This window comes from Haemorhous mexicanus, chromosome Z, assembly GCF_027477595.1.
Source record: "Haemorhous mexicanus isolate bHaeMex1 chromosome Z, bHaeMex1.pri, whole genome shotgun sequence".
In the NCBI taxonomy this organism is placed as follows: domain Eukaryota; kingdom Metazoa; phylum Chordata; class Aves; order Passeriformes; family Fringillidae; genus Haemorhous; species Haemorhous mexicanus.
Window position 1 is genome coordinate 39300981 of NC_082381.1, and position 15594 is coordinate 39316574.

Consider the following 15594-nt stretch of genomic DNA (forward strand, 5'->3'; position numbering starts at 1 on the left):
TATAAATAATTAGGCTATGCATAATTTCAATATTATTTAGGGTTCTTGAGGTAATGCACCTTGCATCACATCTTCTCTCCTTATTTCCTTTCCAGACCTATGTGAATACTACACTATATGAGAAATTTACTTATGCAGGCATTGATTGCTCCGCTGAAGAAGCTGCTTAAGACAGAAAAAAAATCTTCATTCATCAATGATGTATTACAGAAAACCAAAATTCAATCTGCTGGAGCCCAAAATGTGATGTGCTGTGTAGAACTGTGTATAGCTCTAACTATATATAATACAGCAATACTGTTTTACCGCAGTTATGCGTGTGTATATCACACAGTGACATACACCTCTGCCTTCACAGGCTGTAGAAGTGTATATACTGTCCAAAGCAGGTATAGACTAAAATCATGAAATCTGTTGTTTCATTCACAGGGTTTTCTTTTTTCCTAGATATATGTAGATATAATGTCTACATACATATTGTAATGCATTAGATATTGACATCTTAGAGGTTTTTTTATATTTTCGAAGAGCTACTCATAGCAAAGTGGTAACTTATTGCAGTATTCCATATACATTTCATTGTGTTTGAAACAAAAATGCTGGGCAGTTGCAGTGCAACAATGGAAATTGTAATCCAGTGTCCTCAACAAGGATAATTAAGACAGACTCCTGTTTGAATGCAAAAGTCAGCTAGTAGAAGTAATCTAGTCAAAAGCTCTGTTGACACTTGTAAGTTAAAAGGCATGCTATTGTTCTTTCACTGTCTATCATGACTGTCAGTTTTTGCCCATATACAAAATATACAAATATTTTGAAGTGCTTAATGTTATCAGTGGCAGCCATACGGCAATATTCATGAAGCGCAGTGTTGAGGAGCATACTACATATTGTAAACCACATTTTTACAACTTGCCTGGATATACATGAGACTTACTCAATTTGTATTTCATTTAATAATTTCAATGCATAATTATAAATTACTACCTACTATATACAAGCAGGGCTTACTTACTTTTGTTTATTTTACCCTTTCATTCTGTCTGTAGTGTGGTATGGCTTCTTAAAAAATATCATACTCAAATGCTTCAAAACAGTGATATTTGTCCTGCCAGAAAGCTCCCAATCCTTAGGTAAGACAAATAACTGCAGGACTGGTTTGAACTTCTGGTGTCAAGCCAAGTACAAGGGGTTTGGTGGATTACCCTACCCAAATTTCACATAGTAGACAACTTCATGTTTTGCACATATGCCCCCCTCTTGCCCTTGACTCACCAGCTCACAACTGTCCATCAGACCACAATGTCCCAGTTGGGTGCAACAGGTCATCCCCTCAGACTTGGAGAAAGATGCGTGACAGAGTGCAAGATTTCTCCTGATTCTTACTTTGTGGATGGGTATGTGATTGGTTACAAGGTGGGGGTATCACAGCAGAGCATAGAGTAACATTAATGACATACACCAGACTGACTCAAATAGAATATTCCCTATTAAAAGGGAATAAGCCAACAAACAAGGGTGCTGAGATGACTTGTGTGGCCTTGAGATAGGCAGAACTTGCACTGTAAACCAGGTGCTAGATGTAAACTAGGAGTTTATTGTTGGGGATTAAAATAAGTTTACTTGTAGAATATTAGAAATTATCTATGTAGTTTTAAATTTAATTGTAACTTGCTTTCACCTTGGCATGAGAGGGCCCTGCTCAAAACTTAACATAGGGGAACTTTAAATGAACTCTTATCATAATGGCTAAGCAGTGGAGAAAACAGAGAAAGACTGGTTATCTTCAGATAATGGCTGAGACCCTGGAGGGTCCCAAGACTGCCCCAAGCTGGAATATAAGAGCATTTAATGGCACATGAACATGGACAATCCAATGAGGTATTCTAAGACCCCAGACCATAAATCCCCATAGGACTAAGAGGCTCATTCAGGGCATGTGACAAATGCGTGAAGGTCGGGTGCACAGACTGTAAGGGTATAAAGGCCCAGGGATTTCTTTGGTCAGGGTCCCTCTCTGGTGGCACCCAGCTCAAACTGAAATAAACCAACTCTGCCTTAGAATCCAGGGTCCGGTCTCTTCTTTGAAGTTTACACAGAGCAAACAGATTCACTGAACCAAAGCACAGCTCAAAAAAAAAAAAAAACCAAAAACAAACAAACAAACAAAAAAACCCCAAAAAAACCAAAACAAAAAAAATTCCACCACATTTTTCAAAATAGACTACTTGGCCAGTGGTTTTTGAAGTGTGGGCATTGCAATTTGCAGTTGAAGTACATTCTTACCAATCAGTGAGGTGACTAAGAATGTACCTCTAAAACTATCTGCTGGAACTGCTCCAATTCCTTTACAGAATTTTTCAGAGGTACAAAGAGGTTCTTGCCTCATACTCTTATACATTTCTAACAAGCAGACACAAATGACTGTTTTGCTACTTGATGTGAACGTGGCAAATTTTTGGCATCTGTGGGAAATTTTTACCTGGAACATTATGTCACATAATTAAAGCATCAGAGTGTCATTCACCAACTCAATAGCTCTTAATACTGCCTGCATTTTAAGTGCTTAAGTCTCACTGTAAATTGTCCTGAAGGACAATTAGGTCTCCTTATAAATATTCTTCTTATATTCTTTTACAGTGTAGCACGTAACAATTTTCTACATTTCTTCCCTGGACATATCTGTAGGGAACTGGCTGTAATCGATGTAAAGAAAGCCAGACAAAACAGTTTAAACAGAATGTGGAACTTAGTAAATGGTGGTGCTAGGAAACCACTCATTCAAAATGGACAAGCACCATCAGAAATGGGAGATGTGAGGCAGAGACTAGTTAGACAGGCTACAGGAAGAAGGGCTTAGGGAAACAGAGAAACCACAACTGTTCAAATATTTGGAACCATCATTTCCTGCTGTCTTACTTTTTAACTAGTTTCTCTGTCCTTTATAAAAAGGGCACTTTCTTCCTCATCCAGAAGTCCTTGCCAGGGCAAAGATGGGGCAGTGGGCTGTATTCCAAAGGCAGTGTAGACTGGAATTGATAAAGGAAGGAGACCGTTCCCAATTCCAAGCCACACCAGAACAGCCACAGGAGAGACTTTCTATTTTTAAGAAAGAATGGGCACTTCAGAAGTGAACATTGGGAACTACTCCCTGGGTGAAAAGGAGGGAAATCTTTCGACCTTTTGAGGGTTTCTAAAATTTTTATTCTGTGTCTGGCTCTGAGCTGGCAATGGAAAAAGTAATCCTGAAGTGGTCCTGGTCATGCACTCTACTTCTGCGATTGATTCACTGCAAGTTTCCATTGTTTTCATTTGAAAAGCACCTTGAATGGAGATTTACATGGTGGGTGCCCATGTGATCTGTAGAAGGAGTAGTAGAAGTGATACCAGTCATGATGAAAGCACCACCTGTATGAAACCAGCTCCAAAGCCAATCAACTTCTGTGAAGTATTTTGCCTCCAATGACTACTGATAAATCAGGATCCTAAAGGCAATCTAGAAAGCCAACTATTCTGATCAATTTGGCCAGACTAGAACACACACCTTCCCTGCCTCATTTGCAGGGAAGGTGTGTGTGCAGCCTTCTGCTCAGGAAACAATGCTGACTTCTGCCTTTACTGCACAGGGAAACTCAGGAAAAGCCTGACCACTCCCAGCTGCCCTCAGATGCAAAAGGAGAGCCCCAAGGTGCTCCCTGGCTGCCTCCAAGCACAACAATGGCTTCTGTAGGGAGTCCAAAATGTCTCTCTGAAACCAAAGACAGGAGGAACATGTGCTACAGCACATGCTGAGGAACACACACAGTGCACTGCTCCATGGGACAAGGAATGCGCAGGATGTTCCCAGGAGGTACCCACAGGTACCTCCGCAGCAGCCTGACATCCAGCCCTCTCCCACAGCTCTAGCCTGGCTCTGCAGGTGCCTTCCTGTGGGAGCTCCCTCCTCCTGAGACACAGCTCTGGCCTTCCCATTCTCTTCAGGCTTGCAATGCCACTCCTGCCTTCCTCAGATCTGCACATCAGGAGTGACTTTGTGCCCTCCAGCAATGCTGTCCTAAGCAGAAATTTAGAAGAAGGATCAGCAGAAGGGAGAAAAGGAGATGGCACCTTCTTTTCCTACTCGTGTCTCAGTCTGCCTGTTTCCTGGGCCCTCTCTCCTCAGGATTTCTGCCTGTTCTCAGAGGCTCCATTCTCTACATGCTGAAGTGGTCCCTGTCATGTCCTCTGCTTCCTGCATTGCTTTGCTGCAGGGATGACAGCAATCAGGCACTCAGAAGAGGCTGAAGAGAGGCTCCGCTAGCTTGAGAAATGGATGCTGCCCAAAGGGAAAAAGAAACAAAAGCAACCAAATTAAGAGACAAAGGGAAAATGAGCCATTATTTTCCAAACTGAGCTTCTAACAGGGTCAAGCTGGGCTCTTCTAGCACCCACAAGCACACAGACACAAGCAGCAGAGCGCAGATGGACTCAGCTCTGGCTTGCAAGGAGAGCAGTGTCTGCCTTGGCATGCCCCCCTCCTCCTGGGCTGGCTGGCATCTTCCTTCACAGCAGGGAGAGCTGAGGAAGTGGCGCGGTCCCCAGCTGCCTGTCTGCATCAAAACGTGGCAGCAAAGCTGCAGCGGTTCTCATCTACTTGAGCGGGCCAGGCACCTCATGGGGCTGGCACAAATCCTGCTCAGCTGTCCCCATTGGGCTGGCAGAAACCTCTAAGAGAGGGGCAGGAGGGACAAGCCAGGTGCCCTCGGATGGTCACAGTCAGCTCCCACAAAGCTCCCACCTTCTCATAGATCAATCTAGAACTGCTTGGCAGGGACTGCTTTTGTTGTGTTCTTCAAGCCCCACTGCAGGCCTCCTTCTCCAGCACTGCCATACTTCAGTTCCATTGCTACCAAGGAAACCTGAATACACCAGCTGAGAGCAAATGAGGGCCTCAGCAATGACCAGAAGGTGGGAGCTCTCCTCTGAGGAACCACTGTGAGAACTGGGCTTGTTTAGCCTGCAAAATGGCAAGGTCTCTCGAGGAGATCTTTCACTCTTTGAAGCGGCTTAGAAGAAAGATGGGGACACATCTCTTAGCAGGGCCAATTGCAAGAGAACAAGGGAGAATGGTTTCAAACTAAAAGAGAGACAATTCAGATAGGCTCCAAGGAAGAAACTCATTATGAGGAGAGTGTTGAAACCCTGGCACAGGCTGCCCAGAGAGCTGCGAGGTGCCCCACCACTGGCAACATTCAAGGTCAGGTGCACTGGGGCTCTGAGCAGCCTGATCTACTTGAAGATGTCCTTGCCAGTGGCAGGGGCTTTGGACTAAATGACCTTCACCAGTCCATTCTAACCTCAACTAGTCTTGGATCCTACTTGGTTCTCATTTGAAAAGCGGCCAGAGGGGAGATTACTATGTGGGGGGCCCATCTGATGGCGTGGAGATGGGCCGAGGAGCAAACCCTGACAGGAACAGCTGTTTGGCCTGCAGCCGCTTTGCCTCGTACCTGCAGAAGTTCCTTGGCAGAGCCTCGCCTGTCCGCATCCATCTGCAGGCAGCAGCCCAGAAAGTCATACAAGCAGGGGGGTAGCCTGAGCTTGTGCAGATCTGGTACGCCTTGCTTGGCTATCAGCTCTTTAGCCTGAAGTGAAAGGAAACACGAGACTCTACGTGATTCTTCCATATCCTTCAGGGCTCACCTAGACCCCAGCTTTTAAGCTCCAGGCTGCAGCAGCAGTTTCTTGCCTAGCAGACAGCCAGAGATGAGCCTTCTCTCCCAAAAGGAAAAAGGCCCCAGTGCAAGCCCAGCTTTTCCAAGGGGCAACAGATCTTGCCTTGACAGCTGATGTGAGCCCCAGGGACATTTTTAGAAGTGGGCCTTCTTGGAACTCCTCCAAGCTGTGGGAATGGGATTTAGTGTAATGGAGACAGACCAGAAGGGCACCGGTATGAGACCATATTTGCCCCTTACCCTGTCACTGCTCTCCCAAACATAGGGAGGCTCTCCTTTGGCCATTTCTACTCCCACAATGCCAAGGGACCAGGTGTCCACTTTGGGGCCGTATGGCTCTCTTCTCACCACCTCGGGTGCCATCCAGCAAGTTGTCCCCACCACCGACCTCCGCTTACTCTGCTCAGGTGTGAGCAGAGCACAGAGGCCAAAATCAGCTGAGGAGAAAAACAAACACAGCTTCAAGTAGGAAACCAAGGAAAAGATTTCCTCACTCAAAGTCTCAGAATGTAGTGTTAAATCTAGCTGGAAAAGCAGCTGTGCTCTCTTTCCTCTGGGCTGCAGCCAAGGAAACTTGGAACTCTCCATCGAACAAAGGCACCACCATTCTCAGGGTGGTGGCTTTTCCTCATTTACACTAAAATTTTCCACTGTAACCTCCCTCCCTCTGAAATGGACAGACACAAACCAAAGTTATTCTTGTTACCCTCTTGCTGTCTAGACTTTTCAGCACCTTACAGCTGTGCCCTGATCTTGCAGGAATGCTCCCTGCACTCTCACCAGCGCCACTGCTTTGCACCTGCAGCCACTACAAAGCAGCCCCACACCAGAGGGCTGTGCCTGACCGGGAATACCCACCCAACTTGCTTTTGATGTCTCATGTCTCTGTGGATCACCTGGTTGGCATGAAGGACTGGCCTAAATGCTGCACTCGCTGGGAACATTCCCTTGCCGGTCAGCCTGCGCTTAAGCTGTGCCCAGCCCTGGCGCTGTCCATCGCGCTGGCGCTGTGCCTTGCGGCCGGACAGTCCCGTCCGTGGCTCCGCAGCTGCCCGAGGCTCTCCCCCCTCACAGAGGGGCCCCGCCCCGCCCCGGGCGCCCCCTGGCGGCTGCCCCGCCCCGCCCTTCCCGCGCAGGGGCGCTCCCCTCCTCTGGTGCCGCCGAGCAGCAGCCGCCCCTCACTGCAGGCACGGAGGCGGCGTCGGGCTCTGCTGCTCGGCCTGGGCCTTGGCTCCCTCCTTTCCAAGAGAGAGGAAGGCTTCAAAGGAGGCATTTTCTAACTGTGTCCCTCTGCTTTACTTTTTGGGGCAGGAACTCTGCCCTGAAGGTGGCCCTAGGACGTCCATAAGTGCTGGCGCAGGAAAAGTCCCCTTCGTTTTCCCACCAGCTGCTCAAAATCACTGCCCAGCTCTGGAAGCAGAAACAGCCCGGGCAGAGTGGTGCCATCCCTGCCCAGCCCCGGCTCTCTGGCACAGCAGAAGCAGCAGCGGCGTTTGCCTTGGCTTCACCTGGGAAGCCAGCAGCCTCTCTTAAACATCAATGTCCGCATCGGTAGGAATAAAGTGATCATAGTCTATTTTCAAATTTTCCATTTCAGAGGCTTTAATCAGATAAAGGTATAAAACTTTATACAGAAGATTGCTTGCTTATTGGAGCCAGGGTGAAATATCTAGTTTAGAAGCACACCTAATACTGTTTAAGTGGTCTCATGAACCCATTTGAAGTTTGTTTTAAAGACTTAGATTTCAATTTTTTTCAAAATTTATTATTTCTCCTTAGGAGAGCTGGTGATGGAGCTCAGGAGAAATAAGGCTCTCTATGACAGCTTACACCCTGTCCCTCACGCTGCTGTCTGCCTGCAGAGCACCACAGCAACACAGCAGCAGAACCTGCTCTGGCTCGCTCTCTTCCTCCAGAGGCTAAAGGGGAAGCCAAGGTCAGCAAATCTCCACATGTTGTCAGTCCAGGGCCTGAGCATCCTGCACCAATCAGTGGCAGCTTTGGTTGCTTCAGTGCAAAGCTTTGGTGCAGTGCAGAGCTGCAAGTTTCTGAGCAGGCAGAACTTGCCCTTTGTGGCTAAAGGTGCTGAGGGCTGGAGTCCTGCCATGACTTAGTGCTTCAGCCCAGCCACTGACATGTGGGAAATGGGGTCTGCACTCTCACATGCTGAAAGAGCTCAGGCACCCTGCTTTTCTTTCCACCTGAGTGTCACTGCAGAGGAACAGGTTGTCTTTCCTGCAGTTGCAGAAGGTCAGGGATCTCACTTCTTGATAAATCTGTGATGCAAAGGGCCTTGTTAAGAAGGTCAAAAGCACAGGGAATGTATTAGAAATTCCTAGGAAAAGTTTACTTTCTTACAGATAAAAACAAGTATTTCCCCACATTTCTCCAAAAGCACAAGGTGTAGAATCATCTAAACTGAACATAGAAACAAACTACCTCTGTCAGACCATCTTCATATTCTAGATCACTTTCAAGATGTACATTGAGGTGTTTGAAGGATTATTGCTCAACTCTGCCTTTGTGACTGCTGGCTCTGGAGCTCCTCTCTGAGTTCATCCAGGGTTGTATTCCCTAACAATTCGTGGTACCACCTCCTGCTTTCTTGGGGCACAATAGTCTAAATAAAAACCTAGCCAATGGCACACCATATTCAAGTCCACAAGGAAACCATTGGACAAGTTGTCAAGTTCTCGAACCATTTGTCCTGGTTTGCTGCAAGAGTCCTGCTGCATACACAGTGTTTAAAGCCAAGAGAAGCTGTAATTGGTGGCACATCTTGTGACAGAAGCTCAACGCAGCTCTCCAATAAAGAGCTTGAAAAGAGTAAACATGAGTGTGGAAAAGATTCTTGGAAAACTGGAACAGCTTTCCCAAAGTGAAATGAAAATGGAAAGAAAGAATCCTACATGACCACATTGTTCCTTTATTGATTGATTGTTCCTTTATTGATATGCTTTTTTCCTATATTGATATCCTTTATTGATATGCTCCCCTTTTCCGTGTTGCATGAGTTCTACATGGCATAAATTCCAAATTCATCTTACCGCTAAAGATCCACGACTCAGCAAGTTTTAGACTCAATCATTAGCTACACACAATTTGCCTTCCTTTTGTTTTTCTTTGAGAGCAATGCTGGAAACACAAGAAACATGCAAATGTAAGACCTTGGAGTACAGTGCTTCGGTCGAGTGTGAGCTCTAGAGACAGGGAATAGGCTCTGATAGTATTTTACCCTCAGCAGTGAAAATACACAGCAGCAACAAAGGTGATTAGTATGACATTGTGCAGAGATCAAGATTCTTTGTCTTAGATGAACATGGCAAAGTTAACGTGTTTAAACAGACTAGGGATCCAACCTGGTTTGGTTTACTATCTGTGTCACTAAAGAGCAGGAGAAATAAACCAGCAAGAGTTTCTTTGCAAAGAGGACTTTTGCTCCAGTGTGACAGTACTGGATTGGCAAGGGAGGAGGGAGATGGGTGAGAGGTGAGCTGCTACATTGGACTGGCATCCAAACTGCGGCAAGAATAGCGGTTTAATTGTTTTCTTTTAATCCTATCCACACTCTCCGATTCTCACCTGGAACCGGACAATAAAACACGAACAGCCCTGGCGACGAGAACACAGCACCGCGGGCGCGGCCCCATCTCCCCACCCCGAGCGGTCGGGAGAGCAGCGCTGTCCTGAAGGGGCTGGATTTCTCCCTCCTCATCTGCTGCTTTGCATTCCCACGCTGCCAGTGCGGCCAGGCAGGCTCCTCATTCAGCACCTTCTTATGGTCTAGGGGAAAGTCCGGAGAGCGCTTTGCTTGGGAGGAAGAGATGGCGCCGCGGGGCGAGTGGGCGGGATGAGGCCCGGGGGATGCGAGCACCAGAGGAAAGTGGCAGGTTTGCCGGAAATAACAGTTATGCTGTGAAGTAGTGAAGCTAAACGAGAAGGTGATTCTGGCGTCTGCACGAGGGGCAGAGAGAGCTGCTCCATGACTCCGGCCGAGCCCGGTTCGACCCCAGAGCGAAGTGGCCAGCGCAGCCCCGGGCGCGCGGGGCTCGGCCGTGGGGCGCGCGGGGCTGAACGGGGAACGGACAAGCGGGGAACCGACAAACGGACTTGCGGACAAACGGTCGCGGCACTTCACCGGCAGCAACTCTGCTGAGCCTCTGCGTCTCTTGCTCTAGCTCCTTCTGTCCCTCTCCCGCTGTCGCGCACCCTCTCCCGATCTCCCTTTCATCTACCCCCTTCTTTCCCGGTCTCTCCGTCCACCTGCCGAGCCGCACCACGCCTCCGGTCCGCCCCAGCCTCGGGCGGAGCTGCACCCTCACTAGGCCGGGGCTGCCGCCGCGGTCTCGCCTTCAGCCGGCCCTTGCCGTACTGCCTGTGGCGCTGCTGGGCGGGCATCAGTAGCTGGGTCCCGGGCAGAAGGGCCATCCCTTGGGTTCGCCTGTACCGACTCCGGCCCCGCCTGCGTCCTCGGCCGTGTCTTCTCTAGGACTCCTCTGGAGGCGGGCGGAGGACACTCGCGGCTGCTCCCGCCGCCTCCGTTGCGGATTCTCCGGCCCGTTGCGGCCGCCGGGCCCGAGCCGCCGGTGCCCCATTCAGACGGCGATGCATGTCCCGGGGCATTTGAGGGGCGGTCGGGGGCCGTTCCTGGACCCAGGCCGAGCGCCGCCAGCCGCTTTTGGCCCGCAGGGAAGGTGCAGGTGATCCTGCAGAGGCGAAGACGGCTGCATTCTCTACTGGGGCGCGGCGGCTTCGGCAGCGTCTACGCAAAGACGTGGCTGGCGGACCGCGCCCCGGTGAGTGGGGGTGTGGCGGGGGGCAGACGAGGGTGAAGGCGGAGCGGAGTGGGGCTCGGCAGAGCGGGCGGCAAGCTCAGCCCGCTGCTCCCTTTGGCTAGCAGGTGGCCATCAATTGTGTGGAAGGGGATTGCACTCATCACTGGGGTGAGTTCGTGAGGGAGTGGGGACAGCAGCAGAAACCCGGACGTGCTGGGCGGGGTAAGCCAAGGACCGCCAGGGTGGAAGCCTCCAGGACGCCTCGAGGGAGAGCAGAGTGAGATTAGGAGAGGGCACAGAGTATCCCAGGCTGGAGGGCTTCCAGACCGTTGGCACAGCATCGGCCACACTGATGGCATTGTGGTCTTCCAGCAGCCCATTGAGACACGCACACCCCTGGAGATCGAGCTGCTGGACAAGGTGTACACTGGGTTGCATGGTTTTGTCCAGCTCCTGGATTGGTTTGAGCTCTGCCAAAACTTCTTGTTGGTGATGAAGCGCCCAGAGCGATTCCAGGACCTCTTTGATTTCATTCTTGTGTGGGCATTGCTGTCAGAAGACAGGTGCAGGGGCTGTTCCACCACATGCTGGAGGCCATGAGTGAGACTCTGCAGCAGCTGTGAGGTCCTGCACAGGGACATCAAAGCAGACAACATCCTCCTCCACCTGGCTACGGACAGGCAAAACTGATGGACTTTGCCTGTGGCACCTACCTCCAAGTCTGCACACAATTTGTAGGTGAGCCCACCCAGGGCTTTGCTCCCGGTCCAGGCATCTCGTGGATCAACCACTCATGGCCCAACCTGGGTGTGGCACTGGACATTCCTCCTTTTTGCTGCCAGTCATGGGTACACCAGTGAGCCACAGAGATCTGCCTGTAATGGTCCAGGAAGGGAATCTTCCAAGTGGCTTGAGGGTTTCTTTGATTTTTCTTCTGAGTCTGGCTCCGAGCTGGCAATGGAGAAAGTAATCCTGAAGTGCTCCTGGTCATCTCCTCCACTTCTGCAATTGAATCACTGCAAGTTTCCTTCCTTTTCCTTGGAAAAGCACCTCAAGTGGAGATTCCCATGGTGTGGGCCCAGGTGATCTGTAGAAGGAATAGCAGTAGTCATGAAACAGTCATGAAACAAGAGCAGTATGAAACCAGCCCCAAAGGCAATCCATTTCTGTGAAGTATTTTGTCTCCAATGACTGCTGACAAGGCAGGAGTCTAAAGGGAATCCAGGAAGCCAACCATTCTGATCAATTTGGCCAGACTAGCACACACGCAGTCCACTGCTCGATGGGACAAGGAATGCACAGGATGTTCCCAGCAGCTTCAGGCACCTCCTCAGCAGCCTGACATCCAGCCCTCTCCCACAGCTCTAGCCTGGCTCTGCAGGTGCCTTCCTGTGGGAGCTCCCTCCTCCTGAGACACAGCTCTGGCCTTCTCATTCTCTTCAGGCTTGCAATGCCACTCCTGCCTTCCTCAAATCTGCACATCAGGAGTGACTTTGTGCCCTCCAGCAATGCTGTCCTAAGCAGAAATTTAGAAGAAGGATCAGCAGAAGGGAGAAAAGGAGATGGCACCTTCTTTTCCTACTCGTGTCTCAGTCTGCCTGTTTCCTGGGCCCTCTCTCCTCAGGATTTCTGCCTGTTCTCAGAGGCTCCATTCTCTACGTGCTGAAGTGGTCCCTGTCATGTCCTCTGCTTCCTGCATTGCTTTGCTGCAGGGATGACAGCAATCAGGCACTCAGAAGAGGCTGAAGAGAGGCTCCGCTAGCTTGAGAAATGGATGCTGCCCAAAGGGAAAAAGAAACAAAAGCAACCAAATTAAGAGACAAAGGGAAAATGAGCCATTATTTTCCAAACTGAGCTTCTAACAGGGTCAAGCTGGGCTCCTCTAGCACCCACAAGCACACAGACACAAGCAGCAGAGCGCAGATGGACTCAGCTCTGGCTTGCAAGGAGAGCAGTGTCTGCCTTGGCATGCCCCCCTCCTCCTGGGCTGGCTGGCATCTTCCTTCACAGCAGGGAGAGCCGAGGAAGTGGCACGGTCCCCAGCTGCCTGTCTGCCTCAAAACGTGGCAGCAAAGCTGCAGCGGTTCTCATCTACTTGAGCGGGCCAGGCACCTCATGGGGCTGGCACAAATCCTGCTCAGCTGTCCCCGTTGGGCTGGCAGAAACCTCTAAGAGAGGGGCAGGAGGGACAAGCCGGGTACCCTCGGATGGTCACAGTCAGCTCCCACAAAGCTCCCACCTTCTCATAGATCAATCTAGAACTGCTTGGCAGGGACTGCTTTTGTTATGTTCTTCAAGCCCCACTGCAGGCCTCCTTCCCCAGCACTGCAATACTTCAGTTCCTTTGCTACCAAGGAAACCTGAATACACCAGCTGAGAGCAAATGAGTGCCTCAGCAATGACCAGAAGTTGGGAGCTCTCCTCTGAGGAACCACTGTGAGAACTGGGCTTGTTTAGCCTGCAAAATGGCAAGGTCTCCTGAACAGACCTTTCACTCTTTGAAGCGGCTTAGAAGAAAGATGGGGACACATCTCTTAGCGGGGCCAATTGCAAGAGAACAAGGGAGAATGGTTTTAAACTAAAAGAGAGTCAATTCAGATAGGCTCCAAGGAAGAAACTCATTATGAGGAGAGTGTTGAAACCCTGGCACAGGCTGCCCAGAGAGCTGCGAGGTGCCCCACCACTGGCAACATTCAAGGTCAGGTGCACTGGGGCTCTGAGCCGCCTGATCTACTTGAAGATGTCCTTGCCAGTGGCAGGGGCTTTGGACTAAATGACCTTCACCAGTCCATTCTAACCTCAACTAGTCTTGGATCCTACTTGGTTCTCATTTGAAAAGCGGCCAGAGGGGAGATTACTATGTGGGGGGCCCATCTGATGGCGTGGAGATGGGCCGAGGAGCAAACCCTGACAGGAACAGCTGTTTGGCCTGCAGCCGCTTTGCCTCGTACCTGCAGAAGTTCCTTGGCAGAGCCTCGCCTGTCCGCATCCTTCTGCAGGCAGCAGCCCAGAAATTCATACAAGCAGGGGGGTAGCCTGAGCTTGTGCAGATCTGGTACGCCTTGCTTGGCTATCAGCTCTTTAGCCTGAAGTGAAATGAAACACGAGACTCTACGTGATTCTTCCATATCCTTCAGGGCTCACCTAGACCCCAGCTTTTAAGCTCCAGTCTGCAGCAGCAGTTTCTTGCCTAGCAGACAGCCAGAGATGAGCCTTCTCTCCCAAAAGGAAAAAGGCCCCAGTGCAAGCCCAGCTTTTCCAAGGGGCAACAGATCTTGCCTTGACAGCTGATGTGAGCCCCAGGGACATTTTTAGAAGTGGGCCTTCTTGGAACTCCTCCAAGCTGTGGGAATGGGATTTAGTGTAATGGAGACAGACCAGAAGGGCACCGGTATGAGACCATATTTGCCCCTTACCCTGTCACTGCTCTCCCAAACATAGGGAGGCTCTCCTTTGGCCATTTCTACTCCCACAATGCCAAGGGACCAGGTGTCCACTTTGGGGCCGTATGGCTCTCTTCTCACCACCTCGGGTGCCATCCAGCAAATTGTCCCCACCACCGACCTCCGCTTACTCTGCTCAGGTGTGAGCAGAGCACAGAGGCCAAAATCAGCTGAGGAGAAAAACAAACACAGCTTCAAGTAGAAAACCAAGGAAAAGGGATCCTCACTCAAAGTTTCAGAATGTAGTGCTAAATCTAGCTGGAAAAGCAGCTGTGCTCTCTTTCCTCTGGGCTGCAGCCAAGGAAACTTGAAGTGGTCCATTTAACAAAGCCACCGCCCTGAGAATGGTGGTGGCATTGTTAAATTTTTTTTCCTCATTTACATTACAGTTTTTTCCACTGTAACCTCCCTCCCTCTGGAATGGACAGACACAAACCAAAGTTACTCTTGATATTTGTTGCTCTTTAGACTCCCAGCAGCCTACCGCTGTGCCCTGAGCAAGAATACCCACCCAACTTGACAGAGCCATCCTGGCCCAGAAGGATGTTGTCGCTTTTGATGTCTCTGTGGATCACCTGGTTGGCATGAAGGAAAGCCAGGCCTTTCAGGCACTGAGAGAGAAAAAAAGAAACAGGAGGCCAAAAGTTAGCCTGATCTGATTTCATCACGTGCAGAAGGAAAGTGCTCCTGAAGATTCACAGATCTCAAAGACGCAGTGAGTGTTGGCGAGAGGAAGAGCTTGCTCCTGCAACCCTGGGAGAACAGGATCTCTCAAAGGGAAGGCATATTAGCTTTGAGGGGGAAACAGCAGTTGTTGCTCGAGACTGTCCCCTACAAGGCCAGTCAGAATGACCGCTGCTGCAGAGCAGATGCGCTCTCCCCATTCAGGGGACAAGCAGTGGTTTGCCAAAGGAGGAAAAGTCCCTGCCTTGGGTACCAAGGGGATCACTGTCGGGCGGGAGACTGGAGGAAAAGGGCTGTAAGGCTGCCTCAACAGCAGATTTGAAAGTCATTTCAAGTCGTTTGTCAGTTTTCAGCAGCAAGCACCGTGGTGGGTGCCATGCCCTCTTTTGAAGCTGAAACCCATGAGAGATGAGTCTCTCTTTGGCTTTGCTGTTGGTTTAAAATTCGGACACCAGCATCTTTGAGATTACAGGCAAAGAAGGCAATGCAGAAATGTTCAGGGAAATGGTTTGCCCAGGTGAGGCAAAGCACAGAAAAGAAAAAAAAAAAAAAGAAAAAGAGAAAGAGAGTTTACCAAAAGTAGATAAGGGCAAAGAGCAGACTATAGTAAGGGCAGGGACACTGGCAGGCAGTTCAGTCCAGATGCTCTTTCTTCTCTGAAGCATAAGAGCAGCACAGCAAGAAAGCTCTGAACATGGAATCACTCATTTAGCAGCACTTTCAAAGGATGAGGCTGTCCAAGCCACCCCAAGCACAAGCAGGATCCCTTACCTCCTGAAAGACCGTTGCCATTTGTCCTACAGCCATCCTTTTGTTGCTGACCACTTTTGCTAAAGAGCCTCCATCCATGTACTCCAACACCAGCCAGACAGCCTCTCTGACAAGGTAGCTGGAAGATGAAAACAACAGTGTGGAGCTGAATGTGCACAGCTAAATTGCCATATGGGAGAAAAGACTACAGCTGAGTTTTGCTTCCAGGTC

At 49.8% G+C, this 15594-nt stretch overlaps 1 protein-coding gene across 2 annotated transcripts in view; it reads left to right on the forward strand.

Annotated features, from left to right (window-relative positions):
- TEK (TEK receptor tyrosine kinase) overlaps window positions 1–2061 on the forward strand; it is a 39252-nt gene extending 37191 nt beyond the window's left edge. For both annotated transcript variants that reach the window (XM_059873925.1, XM_059873926.1), the window contains one exon: window positions 96–2061. In XM_059873925.1, coding sequence (XP_059729908.1) covers window positions 96–170 — 75 coding nt within the window. In that variant the 3' untranslated portion in view covers window positions 171–2061. The remainder of the gene's footprint in view (window positions 1–95) is intronic.
- The last annotated feature ends 13533 nt before the right edge of the window (window positions 2062–15594 follow it).